Source organism: Rhincodon typus, chromosome 26 (genome assembly GCF_021869965.1).
Source record: "Rhincodon typus isolate 14 chromosome 26, sRhiTyp1.1, whole genome shotgun sequence".
Classification (NCBI taxonomy): Eukaryota; Metazoa; Chordata; class Chondrichthyes; order Orectolobiformes; family Rhincodontidae; genus Rhincodon; species Rhincodon typus.
The window spans coordinates 17,222,872-17,244,412 of NC_063357.1; the positions used below are offsets into that span (position 1 = coordinate 17,222,872).

The window sequence follows — 21,541 nt, forward strand, 5'->3', positions numbered from 1 at the left end:
TTTCTCAAATAAAAATATAAATTTAGGTGTGCATGTTATTTGTGAGTCTCCAAACAGTGCATACATATTAATGTACTCGCAAACAATTTTTGAGACTGGTATAACTGTCTCCCTGAAATGACAAAAATGCTGGACACTGAATGGAACACACAATAAAAATGAGACCGACGTGCAAAGCTGGCAAAGAATCTTTTCAGTTTGATCTGAACCTGTTGGTATTTTTAAGTTGGGGAATGATTGTGGGAGTGGGAGAAGGTGGCAACAACTTGTTGTATGTTCCTTTAGAACACACATCACGGCAAAATGCAAGTTTGATTTATAGAGTCATACCACATGGAAACAGACCCTTCTGTCCAACTTGTCCATGCCGACCAGTTTTCCCGAACTAAACTAGTCCCATTTGCCTGCATTTGGCCCATTTCCCTCTAAACCTTTTCTATTCGTGTACGTCTTCAAATGTCTTTTAAATGTTGTCACTGTACCTGCGTTTACCACTTCCTCTGACCTGTTTATTCCACCTATGAACCACCCTCTGTGTGAAAAGTTGCCTTCAGGTCCATTTTAAATCTTTCCCCTCTCACCTTAAAATAATGCCCCCTAGTTTTGAACTCTGCTATCCTATCTTTGCTATTTACCTTATCTACGCGTCTGTTGATTTTATAAACCTCTATAAGGTCACACCCCTCAATCTCCTATGCTCCGGGAGAAAAATGCCCAAGCGTATCCAGCCTCTCCTTTTAACTCAAGCCTTCTATGAAGACAAGTGGGATAGCTTGACTATTTCCAAAAGTTGGCAAAAAGAAGTGAAAAGATGTCACTGTTCACAAAATAAAAATAGGTGAAGGACATCATTTGGATATCATAGTTTATCAATCAGACTGAAGGCAATAGAATTAAAATTCATCAATCTGACTAGGCAATCTGCATCATCAGTTCCTGTTCAGAATATGAAGACAAAAATCAACTCTTGTTTCCAACTTCCCTTCCCGCTTACAATATCCAATCATCCTTTAAGCAGTTTGACTAGTCAGAGTTGGTTTTGTTATAACAGGCAGCCAGCTTGTGTCTTATACTAATGGTGAACTTATGCACAGTGATAGTGACACTCGTGTAATTCAGGGATGATTGACATTTGAAAACTTACTGATTTTAAGTCACCAATCACTTGTGAATAAGAAGTTCATGAACCTGCTGAGATTTTTGGCCATTATTTTAGAAATAATAATTTTTTGGAAATATTTGTAAATTTCATTTAAAGGAAAACAAAAGGCACATTCATCCCTGCCTTAACTTTTAATGGTGGAACTATGGACAAAACTGGAGTTGATCTTTCCATACTTTTATGACCTTTCGTTTACAAGATACACTTTGCAAAAATGCACCTTTTAACCACAGTTTGTTTTTATTTATAGGGGCAAAAATAAATTCGCAGGTGATGTCCATGAACTGCGTACAATGAATCGCAGTTATGGAGTCATAGGGTGTACAGCACGGAAACAGGCTCTTCGGTCCAACTTGTTCATACCAACCAGATACTCTAGATAAATCTAGTCCCATTTGCCAACATTTGGCCCATATCCGTCCAAAACCTTCCTATTCATATACCAATCCAGATGCTTTTTAAGTGTTGTAATTGTACCAGCCTCCACCACTTCCTGTGGCAGCTCATTCCGTACATGCATCACCCTCTGCATTAAAAAGTTGCCAATTGGGTCCCCTTTGAATCTTTCCCCTTTCACCTTAAACCTATGCCCCCTTGCTTTGGACTCCCCCATCCTGGGGAAAAGACTTTGTCTATTTACCATCCATACCCCTCGTGATTTTGTAAAGCTCTAATGAGCTCTCCCCTCAACCTCCGATGCTTCAGAGAAAATAGCCTCATCTAATTAACCCCCTCCCTATGGCTCAAACCCTCCAACCCTGGCAACATCCTTGTAAATCTTTTCTTAACCCTTTCAAGTTTCACAACATTCTTCCTATGGCAGGGAGACCAAAATTGCACGCACACTTCCAAGAGTGGCCTCACCGATGTCCTGTACAGCCGCAACATGACCTCCCAACTCCTTTACTCAATGCACTGACCAATAATGGCAAGCATACCAAATGCCACCTTCACTATCCTATCTACCTGTGGCTCCACTTTCAAGGAACTATGAACCTGCTCTCCAAAGTCTTTGTTCAGCAACTCTCCCCAGGATCTTACCATTAATGTACAAGTCCTGCCCTGATTTGCCTTTCCAAATGCACCACCTCACGTTTATCTAAATTAAACAATTAGACTTCATCTGCCACTCCTTGGACCTTTGGCCCATCTAATCAAGATCCTGATCTACTGCGAGGTAACCTCCTTCGTTGTTCACTACGCCTCGATTTTGGTGTCATCTGCAGACTTACTAACCATACCTCCTATGTCCATATCCAGATCATTTATGTAAATGACAAAAAGCAGTGGACCCAGCACTGATCCTTGTGGTGCACCACTGCACCAGGGTTTCTGTAAAGCAACCCTCCACCACCAGCCTCCTCTACCTTTGAGCCAGTTTTATATCCAAATGGCTAGTTCTCTCTCAATTCCATGTGATCTAACCTTGCTAACCAGTCTACCATGAGGAACTTTGTTGACACCTTACCTAAGTCCATATAGATCACGTTCACCACTCTGCCTTTATTAATCCCCTTCATTACTTCTTCAAAAAACTCAGTCAAGTTAGTTAGCATTCAGTTTACATGTAGGACAAATGTTTATGGTGCTTAATAAAACAAAAAAATTATTGAATTTGTGCTTTGTTGAAATCAGTTGTGCTGTCATTTTGAATTGCTGTTACTCATTCCAAGGTATGAGTGTTTCTTCACTTCAGTGGAGTATTGAGAGTTAATAAATCCTCACATGCAGAGTGTGGTTTAAGTTGTAGCTGTTCTAATTTTTTTTTGTGTAACAATCAGAATAGGGCAAGAATTATTTTGACATCACCCATTTAAAATTGCCTAGGAAATTTAATTCTATTTCATTTCAAACAGCCATATGTGAAAATCTATCCAAGCAAATGCAATACATTGATGATTGCAGTGTTCTAAATATTTTTGCAATTTCCTTGGTGATATACACAAAATCTCTTGTATTCATTTTAGGTTATGCACATGTTTAAAGGATGTCGTAGAGAAGATACCTCTCCACATGTATATGCTATCGCACAAGCTGCCTACCGAAATTTGCTGACTACAAGGCAGGACCAATCCATTGTTCTGTTGGGCAGAAGTGGCAGTGGTAAAACTACAAATAGCCAGCATCTTGTTCACTATCTGGTTACAATTGCTGGGAGCACAGGAAAAGTTGTGACTGGTAAGGAAAAACTAATTAATAGTTTAATCTGTCTGAAACTTGGTATTCCTATTATAATAAACAGTCGAAATGTAAATCCTCAATTGTGTTATTTCTGGTTATGTTCAGTCCAATTTAATCTAAATTTGATTTTTATCAATACTTTTTTTGTACATTCAAAAAGGGAAGAAAACAGACCCATGTTTCTGCAAATACTCGTATAGCACTAAAAACCTGTAAAATTGGAGAAACATTGCATTTATATATTAGCTTGTAAATATCCAATAAGAATGTAGAAAGGGTGCATGCTACCTTATCAACATCCTTGATGACTTCTTCCCAGAGGAAGTGAATTCTGGATTATTATCTGAACCGAAAGCAAATTGGGATAAGATAATTAATGTCAGAGAGTTGAATATATATTTCAAAAAATTGGGAGGAAATGCATTTTGATTGATGAAGCACTGTACAGGGGAAAGAGAGAGTTTACCCTTTGGATGGGGTTCACTTTAAACTGCACTAGGACATTCCTGGGGAATCATATACCTAGGGTTGTGGCAAGGATTTTAAACTGAATAATTGAGTGGAAATTTACATAGAGAGTGGTTTAGGAATTACCAGAAAAGGACAAGGCAGTAGAGTAGGGTATCATTATGGTAATAACCAGAGTGGGGGAGAGAGGACAAATAAGAATTCATGACAGGATGGATCAATAGATCACGCAGATAATTACTAAAAGGACATGATATTAAAGCTGTGATAGACACATGGGATGTAATCTTGTGGGCCTGGTGGTGGGAATTGAATGTAATTTGGAGCGTTAGTGACAAAACAGAGCCTTGTCACTCTTGCGCCTTTACTGGAATTAAATTCTGAGCCAGCAGCTGCATAGCCAATTGAGGCACCGAACCCCAGAAGTCCTTCAACAGCACTTTTTAACTGCCGTAAGTGATTGTCCTTTTAATTCTGAAAGTTGTCCCTTCTACTTGTCTGGCAGCTCCAGGTAGGAGTTCCTTAACTAGGGTCTTAATCGAAGTGGAAAGTCCACTAGCAACGAGTCAGCTAGTGGATTGTTGGAAAACCTGTGGACTTTCTTAACTTATTCAGCTGCAGATTTCCCTCTTGGAAGCATTCCCACAGTTATGGGTAATTTACCTTTAATTTGGCTACTAAGAAACCTCACAGACAATCAAATACTGAAACAATTATTTAAACTTTATTGCATGTAGCAACCAAAAATAAAATCTCTCAAGTAAGCAAGTTAAGCCTCACAAATCAACTTGATTAGCACACAATTAATGGTGGAATTTAGCTATGATTCCAACCAACACTGTCTGTCTCAGGATGTGTCTAGAGTTCGATCCTTGTGCAGTGTTGTTCTTTGGAGTTCTGCTCCTGAGGAATTCTGGAGTTGAATTCTTATATAATTTTCCATCTGTCAAACTTGTGGTGTGACATTATTGGTGATCCTTTAGATTCTTCCATCTTCAATGTTAACTACTGCTCTGGAACCATCAAGTCTGCAGCTTGCCTTCTTAAACATAGCTTCTTTGTTCTTATTGCATTTAGCATTGACTGTTTGTTTGAAGACGCAGCTTTTCTGTGATTAACTCCTTAAGTTCTCCTGCAGGGTAGCCATTTGTCCTTGTGACATAATTTATGGCAGTCATTTATCAAGCAGTTGTTAAAACAGTTTTGTTTATGTAGCTTTCACTCCTCCAACTCCCAGACATATAACCGTTTGTCCTTGTCCCTTAACAGTTTATTCCATACAGAGTTGTTGATCCTTTCAATTCTTGAACAGTTATTAAATCTCTGAAATTTACACTATCACACCACTTATTCAGAAAATGGAACATTTTTGCCATAATCGCAAAGTGTCAAAGGCTGAAAACTGAATGCTCAGAGGTATTTAGCATTATGAAAGGAAAGGAAAAGGAGGTTGGGTAGCTCTGTTCATGAAGGATGGGGATTGGTATCATTGTGACAAATTATCGCGGCTCAGAACGATAGAGATAAATAACAACAAAGGAAGGAAGTCACTGGTGGGGGTATTTTATAGGCCCTTAATATTACTTACTTATTCTGTGGGAATCAAAAATAATAGGTGCCTGAACGAACAGACTGAAAAATTGTGCGCTGTTTTAATCAAGTTCTAGTTTAGATGAAACAGATCAGAAGTAGCCTGCAAGATAGAGGGTGTTCACGATGGTTTCTTAGAAAATATGTTCTATATTTAAATAAGAAATGGGCCTATTTTAAATCTGATAATTTTGCAAAGAGACAGGATTAGTTAATGATGTTTAGAATTGATGTTTATTTAAAGGTGAAAACCTTTGGTCTGGAACTAGTTTCTGAAGTCCTTTATTGTAAAGAAAGGAAATTACAAAGATAAGAAAATAGAATTGGCTATGGTGGACTGGAAAATATATTAAAAGGTAATGGTATAGATGAGCTATGATAGATATTTATAACTCAACAATGACACACCGTCTCTCTTTCTCAGTGGAACAAAAGGGATGTAGTAGGATCTTAAGAATTATACAAAATTAAGAGTGTAAACTGCCATATCGGTTAGTGGTACACCAGAAGATTGGGAGAAGTTTAGAAGCCAGCAAGGGAGAAATTAGAATGTAAGAGTAAACTAGCAAGAAAAGTAAGAACAGATTTTATGCATATAAAAAGAGAGTCGGTAAGGTAAACACAGAATCATTAGAGATGAGTGTGTGGATTAGTAATGGTGAAATAAAATGGTTCCTTACGGATTTTTGAAGAAGGATTTTGAGCCTGTGGAAGACAAAAAAAAAGCATCCCATGAATTGTCGTGGTCAGTTCAGACCCCAGGGATGTGTGTTCATATTCTTGTTTCTAATTTGGATGATTGAAATTGGCACAGAAACTGAATAAAAGGTAGGTAAATTTATAGCTGATGTAAAGGAATGGCAAATGAATTTAAGGATCATACTCAGTACTCAACACAAGTTAGTAAATTGTTAACCCTTCCGAGGAATCTTAGCAACTTAGTCAGACCTTTCCCTATTTTAGTAGCACATAGGCAACCTGCTTTGGGTCCTTTATCAACTTTGTATATTTAGAAGTACAAGAGTTTAGCTCGCAGACTGATGCCAACAAGGTATTAACAAGTACTAATTTTTTTTCTGCCTGGTATGGCTGTGGATTGGCATACAGACTTTCTCAAATAATTTACTTTTAAATTGATGCACCAAGCCATTCTAGCATGCAATAAATGCCTTGTTGTTAAGTCATGTAATAAAAGCTGTGCCAGGTGTGAATAGAGACCAGAAGATTAACTTCTGTCCCAAAGAAATTCATTGACTGAACTGAAGCTGTATTCTACCTGATGACTAATGTATTCACATCATTTTATTAGATGTTACATTGAAAGCATTCTGTCTTTTAAGCCTTCACTAATATGTGTCTTTGTTATGTTTTTCAAATGTATAGTGGAGAAATGGCAGGCTGTGTATTCTGTTTTGGAAGCCTTTGGTAATAGCACTACAAGTATGAATAGCAATGCCACACGTTTCTCACAGATCATCTCACTTGACTTTGATCAGGCTGGTCAGGTGGCTTCAGCTTCTATACAGGTAAGAAACATACACCCCTTCAGCCCATGCTTGCCGTATGGGAAAATATTCAGACTGTGAATAATGACCAGCCCAAGTTCTTAATAGATATCCCATTTGTTCCTTTGCAAACTTTGCCAGAAGGTGAGCTTTCAGAGTACAATGTACAAAGAAATTGGTCTGACCTTTTATTTATTCTCTACTCTCAATGAATTCCAGTGGATCCAAGATACAGCTATCCATATCGTCTTCAGCATTAAATTCCACTTGTCGATTGCGGCTAACTAGCCCTCGTTTAGTAAATTGAAATCCCTCTATGACAACGCTTCTCTTGATTTTTGTCGCGTTTTTTTTGCCACTTACACCCTGTGCTCTTCTAGTTCTGTTCTTTAAATATTCCCTTCTCCCTTCACTTCATGGCAGACTCTCAGCAACCTCAGCCCTACAGTTGAATTTTATCCCTTCTCTTCACTTGTCCTTTTGTTCTGATTCTCTTCACTTGTCCTTTTGTTCTGACCGATTGTTTGATTGGAGGTAATTGCTGGTTCAGATAACAACAAGTTTATCTACAAGTGTACACAGAGAAAACCACACTCGGAGACTGCATCCCTGATCCTAATTTGAACCTCACATTTATCCATTTTACTTTCTCATTGGTTCCGTAGGCTTCTTGAGCATCATAGGGCTGCAGGATATGTGCAATTGTTACAGGGCTTCACACTTCCCAGATAAGTCTTTGTTTAGTGCATTGTAAATCTAAACACTCCTATCTAAGAGTACATTCCTCAGTATTGGATCTCTTTGACCTACTAATGGGTCCCCTGACGGTGTGCATTCTGCAGCAGTGGCGTCCATCGCGTTTTAGATGGCGACCAGCCAGGACAATCATCTCATCCCCGAGTTAAATGATGCTTGTGGCTCTACAATATCAATGGGGAACCTCTCCCCTTTGTATTGTAGAGTGATCTTCTCCTGATTCATCTGTCACTATATAGCACTCCACTAGATTATGATAGTTCCTAGCATTTGCATGTATTCCAATCATGATGTCCCTTTGTGTGCATTAGGGTGATATATTTTTCCCCATTCTGTTTACTGTAGCTAGTCTGGTTTCAAATTAAACAATTTGATTGCGATACACATATTACAGTTTCCTATCCCCTTGTTTGTCTTCAGCTATGCGATACACTTTTTTTGATTATTCATTCTTATATCTACTGTTCCTACTACAACAATGTCACTTTGAATTTAAGATGAAGGAAAAATATATTTGACTTATACACTTGGGTGTATTTTGCAAGGCATTGTTGACACGGAGCTTCATTACGTGCCATTGTGGTTTTGGGAATCATCGCTGTGGTATTATTGTTTTTAACAACCCATTTGGGCATACTATGATATGCCTGCAGGTAAGTGAAACTTGAACCCAGGTTTTTTGGCTCACAGGTAGGGATTCTACCACTGGACCACAAGATGATATAGATATTTTCCAATCAACTGTTCAGAGATGTTCCTCCACACCTCTGGAACAGGTAGTACTTCAATTTGGGCATTCTGGCCTAGAGTTAGGGACATGACCATTGTGCCATATGAGGCCTGATGTGTTCAAAACATTTGCAAATGATTCTAGTGAAGGATACCAGTCTGTAGTTTTATAGCTGACCTTTAGATATTTTCTAATCAACCTTTTCAGAATGGCTAATACCTATGGAATAGATGAGACTTGAACCCAGGCATCTTGGTCCAGAGGTAGGGGCAGTACCACTGTGCCACAAGTCTTGTCTCAACCCTGTAGTTGTGTGAGATGAGGCACACAAATTTGTCTCATTGAATCCTAGAAAGATAGGTACGGTCCGTTAATTTAGGTAAATAGTATTGAATTGATACTTGTATTAAAAAAAGGATATTTTCAACAGTTTTTTCTTTTCTTAGACTATGCTTTTGGAGAAACTCAGGGTATCTAAGCGTCCAGAGAATGAAGGTGCATTCAATGTGTTCTACTACCTGATGGCTGGTGCTGACAGTGCTCTCAGGTACAGAAATAGTTTTAAAGCTTCTACTTGTTTTGATTCTGTGTGGATGATTATTTTATCTTTTATTCCTGTAACTTCTTTCTGTTAATAACAAAATTAGTAGAATTTTTAAACAGGGGTTGACCTTTGACCTTTGACCTTAATTGTACCTTTCAGCATGGTATTACTTGAAGAATCAAAACTATTCTAACTACTATTATAAGAATATGTCCAAACTTTAGAATGAAAGACAAATTGGCCAGAAATGAGGAATGTTACCAGTTGTTGCCCTATGATTTAAAACAGTTTTGAATATTTCGGCCCACAGTCAATGGTTTCTTTGATTTTTTTTTTTTTTTTTGCAATCTTTCCGTAAATTAAATTGTTGGAAAAGATCTGTTTTACAATCCTTGAGTGAAAGGATGGATTTGCTTTTGGGACTCCTAGAAAATGTCAATTTGATTATCATTCTGTGATCACCTTGTAAGTTGTGAATATAATGGATTCCACTTCTGCAGCAAGAATGATTTTTTTTTTAAAATACATTTTTAATAGCAATAGGTTTAAACGTTAGAACACAAACTCCTTAATACCCAAGATAACACATTGGGCATGTCCTTGTGCCATGCGAATTTTTTTTAGGTTAAGAGGAAGCCTTCAAAATGCACAAATATTCTCAGTTGATCTTGGCTGATGACTGGAAGCTGCATTTGCAAAACTACTTCCCAGATCTCACTTTTCCTTCAACTCTTTTTGAATGTGTTTCTCTTGGAATGTATTTCTTAGGTCTGCTCTTTTTGTTCTCTACTTTCAGGCAGTTTGACTCTCAGGTAACGTCGGTGCATATGGAATTTCAGTTTGTAACACTGTCAATGACTAGATAGTTTCAAATCCAGTACCAAATCCCCCGCTACTTCATAATAATCCTTAGAGAGGAAAGAGGATAGGGTAAAGTAGATGGTATGTCAAATATGAAATGCCTTTATTAATTCCATAGGTGCCCTTTAGCACTTTGACCATGTAGCTGTGGTATGATGTGAGTGGTAGTGTCCACTGACAATTTGATCATTTCAGTATCAGAGTACCATAGTAAAAGCAATAAGGAACATGGTATTGAAGCCAAAGATTAACCATAATGTCACTAAATGGCAGAGTGGATTTAAAAGGCTGAACATCTGATTCCTGTTTCTATTTTTTGTGGTTTTATGTAATGTAAATCTGTCTCCTCAACACCCATGTGCCTACTTGTAGTGGGAGCATGATCGTAAGTGGATACCCCAATTAGGCTTCCCATCCTTAATCTAGGGGCACAGAGGCCACAATTGTAAAACTGTCATGTTTGCAGCAGGAAGAGCAACTATCTCATGATTGACTATCAATCGTGGGCAGTGCTGATTTGTTTGGTTTCAGGTACTTAGCAGGTCAGCTTGTTTAACCATCCAGAATCTCTATAATGTATAGCTATTCTAAATATGGCCGAAATGTCTTAATCCATCATGCCTTATCGAAATGTCTTGTTGTAATCTTGTAGTTTGAAACAATTTATTTAAATAAAGAACAGATATTTCCTTCTAATTTTAAGTACCTTTGAAAGAATCCAATTTTACATTTGTTCTTTTTAACTCTGTATAACCTTTAATATGGCGTAGAATTTAAAGGGGGGTTCTTTCAATTTTTCAAAAAGCGACCAGCCCAAAATTAATGCCTACTAAGGTACATAGTCTGTGGAGGTCATTTTAATTTTATCTTGAAATTAGTAGAAAGAAAAATGTGTACAATAAATGATGTGCACTCAGTAATGTACATTTTATACTATTGTTGAAGGTTAAAGAACCCCCTGTACTGCTAACTTTACAGATTTCTGTACAAGATCTTGGTTTTCATATTTTTGTTACTCACAGAACTGAGCTTCATCTGAATCACTTCGCAGAAAACAGTGCTTTTGGAATTATACCTTTATCGAAGGTAACTTTGATATTTAAATGATTTTTTGATGTAATATTTAATATTTGCATTCTATATTCTCCAGTTTTATTCTATTCAACAATCAGTAAAATAATTATCCGTTTAGGAGGAATTCAAGTTTAAAAGTTGGGAGAGGAAAGGGAATAATTTGTTGCAGATTTGTTTCTGATTCCTTTTAGTGCAGTAAGCTGATGGAGTTTAGATGTGCTAAAATATTAAGTAAGATAACAATTCCATTGTTAAGGACGCTGATAACAGGAAAAGTGTGCGTGGCCTTTGGGCAGCCGAATAAAGTTTTAATCTCCAATAATGGGCTTAGTTGATGTATTAAGTAATAAAGATTTATTAATTTGAAAGTATTTCGTATAGCTGTGCAGAAAGTTGAAGGGAATTGGAATAAATGAACTAGTATCGAATAAAAAGAAGTGCTAGATCTCCAGGCACAAATACTTAAAATAGATGACATAAAATTTAAAGGCAGTGTAACTGAGAGATGAACAAAAAGATAAAATACTGTTGAAGATAGTGAGAACTGCCGATGCTGGAGTCAGAGATAACACAATGTGGAGCTGGAGGAGCACAGCAGGCCAGGCAGCATCAGAGGAGTAGGAAAGTTGACGTTTCGGGTCGGGACCCTTCTTCACAAAATGCTGTGTTCCTCCAGCTCCACACTGCGTTATCAAAATACTGTGGAAGCTGGAAGTCCAAAGTAGCAACAATTCCTTTGAAGAACATTCTAGAGAGAAGTGACAAGTTAATAGTCTGGGCAAAACCCCACCAGAACATCTTGCCCTTCTCAGGTACTGTTTGCAGTAGAATCTGAAGGATTTTAAATTATGGCTACGTTGAACTATCAATGAAGGAAAATATTGCACCCTTTGCAAACTATTAGAATATCGTGTCCCAGATACTCCATTCAGCTCTGGATCCCCTATTTCTGACCCTAATTGGGCAAAAGTTCATCCACTTGCCTTTATTGTTCTGCGCTGATGATTTGTGGGCAAAGGTTTCCTATTACAAGCTTGTCTAGGAATTCACAAATCAAGCAATGAAGAAAATCTTCGGAGAAACTTCATCACTTTTTGTAGCATGTTGTGTGAAATAACTCCACAGAAGCTGGTATCCTGTCACTAAGTCACTCTTTATTTACACGTGGATAGTCCTTGACACTGGTCCAGCTTCTTTAGAGCCAGCTATCAGAGTGAACAGAACCTCTGACACTCCTGTTTATATCTGTCAGCCAGGGCTCCCTGATTGGACCAGATTAACACTCCCAATCAGGGAACTCCTATGAGGTCCACCTGGCTGACCTTGTTACAATCACTACACTGTGACTATGATTTAAATGTCTGACAGCATGACCAGCCATTTTGACAATTCCTGTGAAAGGGTAAATATGTAATGTAAGAGTTAGGATGCCAGATGGATAAGATGCCAGGGTGCCAGCTTACTGAACAAGTACTTAGGATAAGCTGGGAGAAAGCAAGATCTGCAGATGCTGCAGTCAGAGTCAATATAGTGTCGAGCTGGAGGAACCCAGCAGGTCAGGCAGCATGAGAGGAGCAGGAAAGTCGACATTTTGGGTCAGAACCCTTTACCAGACTGGTGAGGGAGAAGGGAGCTGGGAAATGGAGGGAGGAGGGGTGGGGCTGGGGAAGGTAGGTTGAATGGTGATAGGTGGATGCAGGTAAGGGGTAGTAGGGATTGGCCATTGGGAAGGGTGGGGCAGATAGGTGGAAAGCAGACGGACAGGTTGTGTCAGGTGAAGGAGGCAGGGATGAGAGGGTGGTTTGGATATGGGATGAGGCCGAGGGGTGGGGAGATCTTGAAACTGGTAAATTCTATGTTCAGGGCATTGGGCTGTAGGCACCCGAGGGGGAATATGAGGTGTTGTTCCTCCAGTTTGCATGTGGCGTCATTGTGGCACCGGAGGAAGCCCAAGATGGACACGTCACCAAGGGAGTGGGAGGGGGAGATGAAATGGTTGGCAACCAGAAGGTGGTGTTGATTATAGCGTATAGAGTGCAGATGCCCCACGAATATGTTACCAAGTCTGCACTTGGTCTCACCGATGTAGAGGAGGCCACATTGGGAGCGATGGATACAGTAGACCAGGTTGGAGGATGTACAGGTGAACCGCTATTGGATTTGGAAAGTTTGTTTTGGGCCTTGGATGGAGCTGAGAGGGGAGATGTAGGGGCAGGTGTAGTACCTCCTGCAGTTGCAGGGAAAGGTGCTGGATGTGGTGGGGTTGGTGGGGAGTGTGGCGTGGACGAGGGAGTTGTGGAGTGAGCAGCCCCTCCGGAAGGCAGATAGGGGTGGGGAGGGAAATATCTCTTTGGTGGGGTTGGATTGCAGGGGGCGGAAGTGGCGGAGGATGATGCTCTGGTTGTGGAGGTTGGTGGGGTGGTATGTGAGGATGACCAATCTCCACTACCCCCTACCTGCATCCACCTATCACCATCCCACCTACCTACCCCCCAGCCCCATCCCTCCTCCCTCCTCCTTCCTATTGATTTCCCAGCTCCCTTCCCCCTTCCCAATCCCGATGAAGGTTCCCAACCCGAAACGTTGACTTTCCTGCTCCACTGATGCTGCCTCACCTGCTGTGTTCCTTCAGCTCCATGCTGTATTGATTAGGATAAGCTGGGAGTGTTGGATCTGGTCAGGGAGTTCTCTGGTCTAACTGGGATTGAAATGTCAGGTAAGGGTATGATCAGAGATGCGGTGTATCACTTCTGGGTGGGAGGGGGTGGTGGTGTATCAACAGGGGTGCTATCAGGGGCCTGGGGTGTGTTAGAGCTTGTTTTTAAGATGAACTTTTGACAATAATGAGATTGGGGTTGAGAGGGGTCACTTTAATACTTAGTCAGGAATTATTGTAAGTTTTTAACCAACTAACATCTCCTGGGTGGCAATTAATGTTAAGTGAATTAGAACTTCTGAATTATCCAAATGGAGGGTTCCAAATGCAGGGGAATTGCCCATCTGGAAATTCAGTTTTGCAGACAGGTCATGTGGAGTTGGCTGGATTGCAGGTTTTAGTTTGCAATTCCAACCTACTCTGCTGCAACTGCTCTCTGGCCATTAGGATATCTGGGTTGAAATCTTGATGGTTGTTCCAAAGCAAAAGTATATCTCAGTCTTAAAATATTTAACTTTCATTTTGAGTGTTGACGTATTGTCAGCCTTTTCACAATTTACGTAGTGTTTATTTAACCTCATCAGATTGAAGATGTAAATATGGAACACATTGGCTAGTTAACCTGTTATCAATTGAAGTTAAAGGCTAAATTTCTTTTGTGTTTACAGTTTATGAAAGTATGATGTGGGGATAAAACTGTTTTCTTATGTTGCAGTAAGTTTCCTTACCTCAGATATTCTGCACTTCTGCTCAACAAAGCAGCTTATTAAGTTTTGTTTATGTACAGAATCAGTTGGATGTGGGTTAATTATCTTTCTTTAAATCCATTTTAAAAATTCCATTGCCAAATAGCAGCAGTTAAAGGGATAGTAAACAATCGACTCTTGTTCCTCCATGAGGTACGATATATAAGAGTAGTAGTGTACTTAACAACAGGCAAAAAGATGTTTTTATTAGTGTATAAATTGAAAATATGTAGTGATTTTACTCAGCATGTGTATATACATAAATATACATGTATTTTGTCTGTGTGTATTTCATTGTCAAATATGGTTTTGTTTCAATTACTTTTGCAGCCCGAAGAGAAGCAAAAGGCAGCTCAACAATTTAATAAACTTCAAGCTGCTATGAAAGTGCTTGGTATTTCAGTTGATGAACAGAAAGCTTTTTGGCATATCTTGGGTGCCATCTACCACTTGGGGGCAGCAGGAGCCACTAAAGGTAATGTGCTGAATTTAGGAACAATTCAATAATATGAATCTTAATATTATTTGGCAGACTTCTCATGAGCATAACTATATAGGCATTATTTTATATGCATCATACCTATTGTTTGTTACATAAACCTATGTATAGCTTTTGTGAAATCAGTACATCTATTTTTGAAGAATAGTGGTGGTGAATTTCCCTGGGGTTCTTCCACTTGCCTGCTATAGCTTTGGTAGAAGAATCATGGAATCCCAGGTAAAATGAATGATATTTTGGTCAAGAGATTTACAGTTCTTTCACCAAAGGTATAGCAAACAGATGAGAGAATATCCATTGGCATGCATTCCCATCACATTTTAATATCCAATTTTATAATTGTTTACAAACTGTAGATTTGGAAAAAGTTGTTACGTATATTTTTGTGTTGTTTCTTGTGAATTGATTGAATTTAATTCTTGCTGCTCAAGATTTTGAAAATACTAATATTTTAAAACTCAGTCTTTTTTTATTATTCTGTAAAATCAGAGACTAAGGAAGAGAAATTCAACTCCCAGCTGCCCTTTTGTAATGCATTTGAAAACTGGCAGCCAGCAGTTGAAAATGTGGGACTTGCCCAAAGCTTGATTGGAGCTATGTTCAGGTGGGCCTGCCCACACTGGGTATGCGCAAGCCTACTTACTGTGTAGAATGTTGTCCTATACCAGTTGTTAGACCTGAATGCAAAATTTAGGTGCAAATGGACAATTTTGTGTTATGCAAGTTAAGTTCTGCGGCTTTGTCATGACTTTGGTGCTGTCAAGTGTAGATTTGCCCACTGTTGTGCTTTTTGTTCTAGTTTTGGACTCAAAAGTTAAGTATGTGGTAGTACATTGTGTTAAGAAACATAGCGAAGTTATTTATTGCTTGGAAGGGGCAAATCTAGGTGGGAGTGAGGAACAGAGAGACCTTGGAGTAGCAATGCATCAGTCAGTAGATGTTGTATCACAGGTTAGCAGAGGCAGAACAAGTACTAGATTTAATTTCTAGAAGCATAGAATTGAAGAAAAGCAAGAAATTTACTTCAAACCTTGATTGGACTATATTTATTCTGCATGTGACTTTGGTCAATATATTGTTTAAAAAAGGGATTTAAGGCACTAGAGAATGTGCAAAGTAGATTTACAAGAATGAAACCAAAAATAAATTGGTAAATATATCAGGAAACTGTTGTGTTACTCGCTTTCTTGATTCTTGACCTAATAGAGGTATTCAAGATTTGGAAAAGTTTTAGTAAGAGTACATGCAAAGAGAATGTTTCCTCTTGTGGGGAGCAGCCTCTCTAGTGCCTTTCAATTCCTTTTTTATAGTAGGTTGACCAGAGTAACATGCAGTATAAATATGGTCTAATCAAGATTTAATATAAATTTCCTGCTTTTCTTCAATTCTATCCTTCTAGGAGTAAAGTCTAGTACTTGTTCTACTTTTGCTAACTTGTGGTACAACATTTAGTGATTGGTGTATTTCTACCTCATGGTCCCTCTGTTCCCCTTCCCCACCTCGACTTGCACCTTCCAAGTAATAAGTAACTTTAATTCTTCCTACCTCATACTACCCCACATTTAACTGTGGTGAATTTCATTTGCCAAACGTGTGCCCATTTTGCACAGTTATTAATGTTCTTCCATAATTTGCTGCAGTCCTCCCACATGTAGACTATCATTTCCAATCTGGTGGTATCCTCAACTTTGGAAATTCTGTTTTAGATTCCATTGTAAAACACCGTCTGCCACTTTGAGTAACTGCTGTTTGTTCACACTCTGTGCTTTCTGTCTTGAAATCAGATAGCAATAGATTCTGCCACTTGACTGCTGATTCTACATTCTCTGAGATTATTCATTAGTCTATAATGGTGCACTTTACCAAATCCCCATTCTGTTAAGTTTATATAAATTGTGTCCACTGCATTACTGTTGTCTATTCTCTGTTACATTTTCAAAAAAAGATCAATTTTTAAAAGTTTAAATTAAAATGCTGTGGTTATTTCAAAACACCTGTTAGTGAGGTAAAGAATTTTGCCACTTTCTAAATTTTTTCCAGTTTTTTAACAAACTTTCCATGCAACTAAATTATTATAACTAAATTATATGCACACTATTTACATCTGGGGTATATGACTATTTTAGAGATAGTAGAAACTGCAGATGCTGGAGAATCTGAGATAACAAGGTGTAGAGCTGGATGAACACAGCAGGCCAAGCAGCATCAGAGGAACAGGAAAGCTGACGTTTCGGGCCTAGACCCTTCTTCAGAAATGCGGGTGGGGAAGGGGATTCTGAAATAAATAAGGAGGGGGGGATGGTGGATAGAAGATGGATAAAGGAGAAGATCGGTGGAGAGGAGACAGACAGGTCAACTGTTTTGTTGGCTTGTTCAGTCAGTGATAATAAAATTGAATAACTTAACTAGCTTTAGAGCTGACTGTGGATGCAGTTATGTTAACATTTTTGCAGGTGTTAGGACCAAGTTAGGAGGGCAAATTGTCTCCCTCTTTTTAACACCCCACCCCAATAGATTGCAACAATATTTTTTAGCAAACCGTGATCACATTTCAATTAAAATGTAATCAGTTCCATCAAAGCGAGAGAATCAAATTATGACGTTCTCTTAAGTGTAAGGTTGGGTGGGGTGTGGACAACTTCATTGGGCAGAGGACTCGTGGCATGGACACTGATTCAGCCTTCACTGCCATTGGAAAAGTCCCAACCAGAAGATACCCAATTGGCATAAAAATGAACAAGATGTGCAGTGTCTCCCTAGCTGCAATTATCAATTGATAGTTGATGACAGGCATGGTGCTTCTGCATAGTGCCCAATTTTATGCCTCCAGACTTACCAACACACCCTTGTGTTGGCAGGGAGATTTAAATTCCAGCCATTGCAAGAGTTTAATGCCTTCTGCTTCAGCCTTTGACAGCTCAAATAAAAATATGTTACTCTCATTTTACTACATTAAAGACATGGTATAAATAGGTCACTGTTGGGGCAGTCAACTTGTATTACATAGGGCCGGCTGCTTTGCTGCTGGAACATGATTTTAAAGTTGGCAGTCCTAAAATGAAAATTTCTTGTATAATTTCATGGTTCTTACACTGGTTCTTTATTATATCCACAATAAATTTTGCCCAGGCCCCAAATTTGTTTTCATCCTATTTGAATACAGGTTTCCCTGAAGCCTCAATTTTTGAAGCAATTTGAATAGAATAAAAAAAAACTTAACCTAGATAACAAACAGATTGATTAGTCTTCTGCTAAATATGATAAATGCGTGCAAACTATTTCTTCCTCGTGCAGATGATGGCAAAAATAAAAATGAGCAGGTTCTGTTTAAATGCCCTAAAATTAAAACCCTTTAATTTTGTTAAATGGATGCAGTACATATCAGAAAAGTATTTTGTGCCAGTAAAACAAAAATTCAAGTGTTTTTAGAGGGCTAGATATTGGTATCCAGAGTACCATAGAATTCCTACAGTGTAGGAAATGTACTTTTCCATCTTACAAGGGTCAGACCAATGCAAGAATGTCAAATTTCAAAAGATCATTACAATTTAAACTGCAGGAGAAAAGGATACTAATTGATTGGCAAGACCGCTTTAATTGAACAGTGAAACAGGCCATGCGGCCCAACAAGTCCACAGCAACCTCAGAGCATCCCACCCAGACCCATCCCCCTATAACCCACCTAATTGACACAACCCTGAACACTATGGGCAATTTAGCATGGCCAATCCACCTGGCCTGCACATCTTTGGACTGTGGGAGGGAACCCACGTGGACACGGAGAGAATGTGCAAACTGCACACAGACAGTCACCCAAGGATGGAATCGAGCCTGGATTCCTGGCACTGTGAGGCAGCAGTGCTAACCACTGAGCCACCATGCTGTCCAGTTGAATTATTAATTATTTACACTTTATAGCAACTGCTGTTTGGCATCATATTTAATTGGTCCACATTTGCTAACAAAAACTCAAATGCTTTATGATAAAGGCATGTATAATTAGGTTTTGTTAAATTTGAGAATCTTATTATTGTACATAACATTAATCTATAACACTTTATCCTGTGATTTGCAGCGCCATGTGAATATTTCAGACTTGGATGTCGTGTGCTCTTTATATTTTCCTCATCGATGATTGAATGCATTCTTTTCTGTTGTTTTAAAAGTTGAAGTCACCAGTTTATTGTTAAATCCCCTTACCCATTGGCTTGGCTATAAGCATGATGCCTGGCTCTTCTTAAGAAGTGCTGAATAAAGGATGTAGGGGAAAGGGAATTGCATCATGCATCATTCAGTGAGATGGTGATTTAATAGACTTGGGAGGTGTGGGGTAGGGGTTGCTAAATGACCTACTTCTGTCCCTGTTCAGCTACTGCTATGCCCCAAGCTTGGGAGGAAACGAGTAGTCCCCAGTGCTTGACACTCTTTGATATACTGCTGAAAAGTTTGTGAGCTGGAATTTCCTGTATTTACAACCAAAAACACACCATTGAGGTGCAAAACAAATACCCTAGATAAAAGGTTACCTAATTTTTCATAACCTTTCAGAACTGCCTGACTTATGGTACTAAATCAAAGTAGCTATTATGCGTATTCAAGCCTTCCTTTAAGCTGCCATGTCAATTTGTAACTCATCCACAAGATGGCACTGCAAGTGTTATTTAAGAGTTTTCACGTAATTCTCATTTACATTTCTGTTCAAAAGAGTAATTTTAAAACTAGCATAAAGTTTCATTCTTTCCCCTCTCAAACAAAACACACCTTCTAAAACTCTGATGTTCCTCTCCTGCATTGTAACTGCTTCAGTTTGACAGCTTATCACCTCTGAGTGTCATGTTAAACTTCCTTAGTGTGTGGAAACCGAAGCAGATACTTTTTCAAGGCTTTCCTGCCTGAAATTACAAAATGTTAAAAACTGATTTACACTGGAGATGTGTACAAATGTTTGCTCTCAGGCACAGAACTTTTGTCTGGCAGTGTGAATACAAATTACAGCTATTTAGTGAATCAGATGATGTATTTACTTCTGCAAATACAGCATCAAGAACTTAATGTGCAATAAGCTCACAGTTTTAATACAACAATGCAAAAAAAATTCCTTAAACATATTTTGATGAAACTTTGATTCTACAGTAGTTCACAAAATCTGTGACAATTTTGATATCTTCATGTTACATTTATATTAATTATTTGTAGTTTTAAAAACTTCTTAACTTCCTTTTTAGACAACAGTTAGGTCAACAGATGTGATCATTAGTAACACTGTTGTTCAATAGCTTGCAGCAAATCTCAAAGCCCTGTGTTCAAATCAATTATTATTAAGCAACAGTACCAATTACTTTAATCCTTAAATGATGAATGAGCTACTTGGTAATATTGATAAATAAATATGATTAGAGTTTGCATTATAAGTTAGCGGATAGTTAAAACTGAATTTGTTGACAATGTGTTCATTTTGAATGCTCACATGTACTTTCCTTTTTTGAACTAATTGTTGTAAGCATGGATTGTTAGTCTGTGATTAACCATGGAAAACATTATTTGCTTGTTTCGCAGTGCTATAGTTTTGTTTTATTAACTGATGAATATTAAAATTGCCTTCTAACATTTTGTTTTGTTTGCATGTTGCATGCTGTTCCATTACAACACAGATGGTGATGAAGGTAAAAATGTTCATTATATACATCTATATTCTCTGCAAAGCTACTTTTTTTCTTCTAACTATCCATTTCTACATGGGGTAGACCTTCATTGAGCTAGTGATTGGGCGTTTTTCATTCTATTTCCTTTAATTTTGAAATGTCAACAATCATTCATCTAATGTATTCAGTGAAGCCCTACTAATGCATTTGTCATTTAATTTCATTTTATTGCACATGTAGATTTTCAGACATTTAATGCAAATTGCCAGTTGCAGTTAAATCACTTGGGACAGACCATCATTTTATCCAGTACTTCTATTACCAGAAAAAGTGTATGATAAATAGAGCAAAACATTATTCTATTCTCCATTTTCCCATTGGTTTTCTCACTTCGGCTCTTCTGAAGGTGATAATTCATGTTGGAGCACATCCGTACTACAGTAGGCCATGCTGATCTATAGCTCAACTCCAGCAGAAATAGGAATTGCTGGAGAGATTCAGCAGGTATGGCAGCATCTGTGGAGAGAAAGCAGAGTTAACATTCTGAGCCCAGTGACCCTTCTTCAAAATGTTCGTTGTTCTGAAGAAGGGCCATGGGACTTGAAACATTAACTCTGTTGTCTGTCCACAGTGCTGCCAGACCGGCTGAATTTCTCCAGCAATTTTTACTTTGTTTTGGATTTCAAGCATCTTCTTTTCTTTGTTTTATCCCAGTTAGCTGACATGGCTTCGAATCCTTTGATGCACTTATCCAGCAAGTATAAGATTACAGAGTTGAAAGCCCAATTTTCTGAACATTTCTTGGGAAAATAATGCCAGATTTCCATTATGCTTTGAGTGAAAGTGTTTTTTAAAAAAATTATTCTTTCATAGATGTATTTGTTGCCCATCCTTAATTGCTCCTAAATTAATGTCTTGCTAAGCCATTTCAATGCGCAGTTAAGAGCCAACCCTGTTGTGCTGAGTCTAGAGTTGCATGTGGGCCAGATCAGGTAAAATTGGCTGATCTCCTTAAAGACATTAGTGAACAAGACGGGTTATTATAACGATCACTGGTAGTTGCAATGGTTACCACTGAGACTAGCTTTCAGTTTCACATTTTTATCAATTGCATTTAAATTACACTT

General features: G+C 38.4%; 1 protein-coding gene across 8 annotated transcripts in view; it reads left to right on the forward strand.

Annotated features, from left to right (window-relative positions):
• The window catches only part of myo18ab (myosin XVIIIA b), a 296,427-nt gene that overhangs the window by 119,985 nt on the left and 154,901 nt on the right, over positions 1 to 21,541 (forward strand). For 7 of the 8 annotated variants that reach the window (XM_048612570.1, XM_048612572.1, XM_048612573.1 and 4 more), the window contains 6 exons: positions 3,130 to 3,340; positions 6,785 to 6,927; positions 8,839 to 8,939; positions 10,820 to 10,883; positions 14,604 to 14,748; positions 20,424 to 20,435. In XM_048612570.1, coding sequence (XP_048468527.1) covers positions 3,130 to 3,340; positions 6,785 to 6,927; positions 8,839 to 8,939; positions 10,820 to 10,883; positions 14,604 to 14,748; positions 20,424 to 20,435 — 676 coding nt within the window. The remainder of the gene's footprint in view (positions 1 to 3,129; positions 3,341 to 6,784; positions 6,928 to 8,838; positions 8,940 to 10,819; positions 10,884 to 14,603; positions 14,749 to 20,423; positions 20,436 to 21,541) is intronic. The other variant, XM_048612571.1, reaches the window with a different exon arrangement.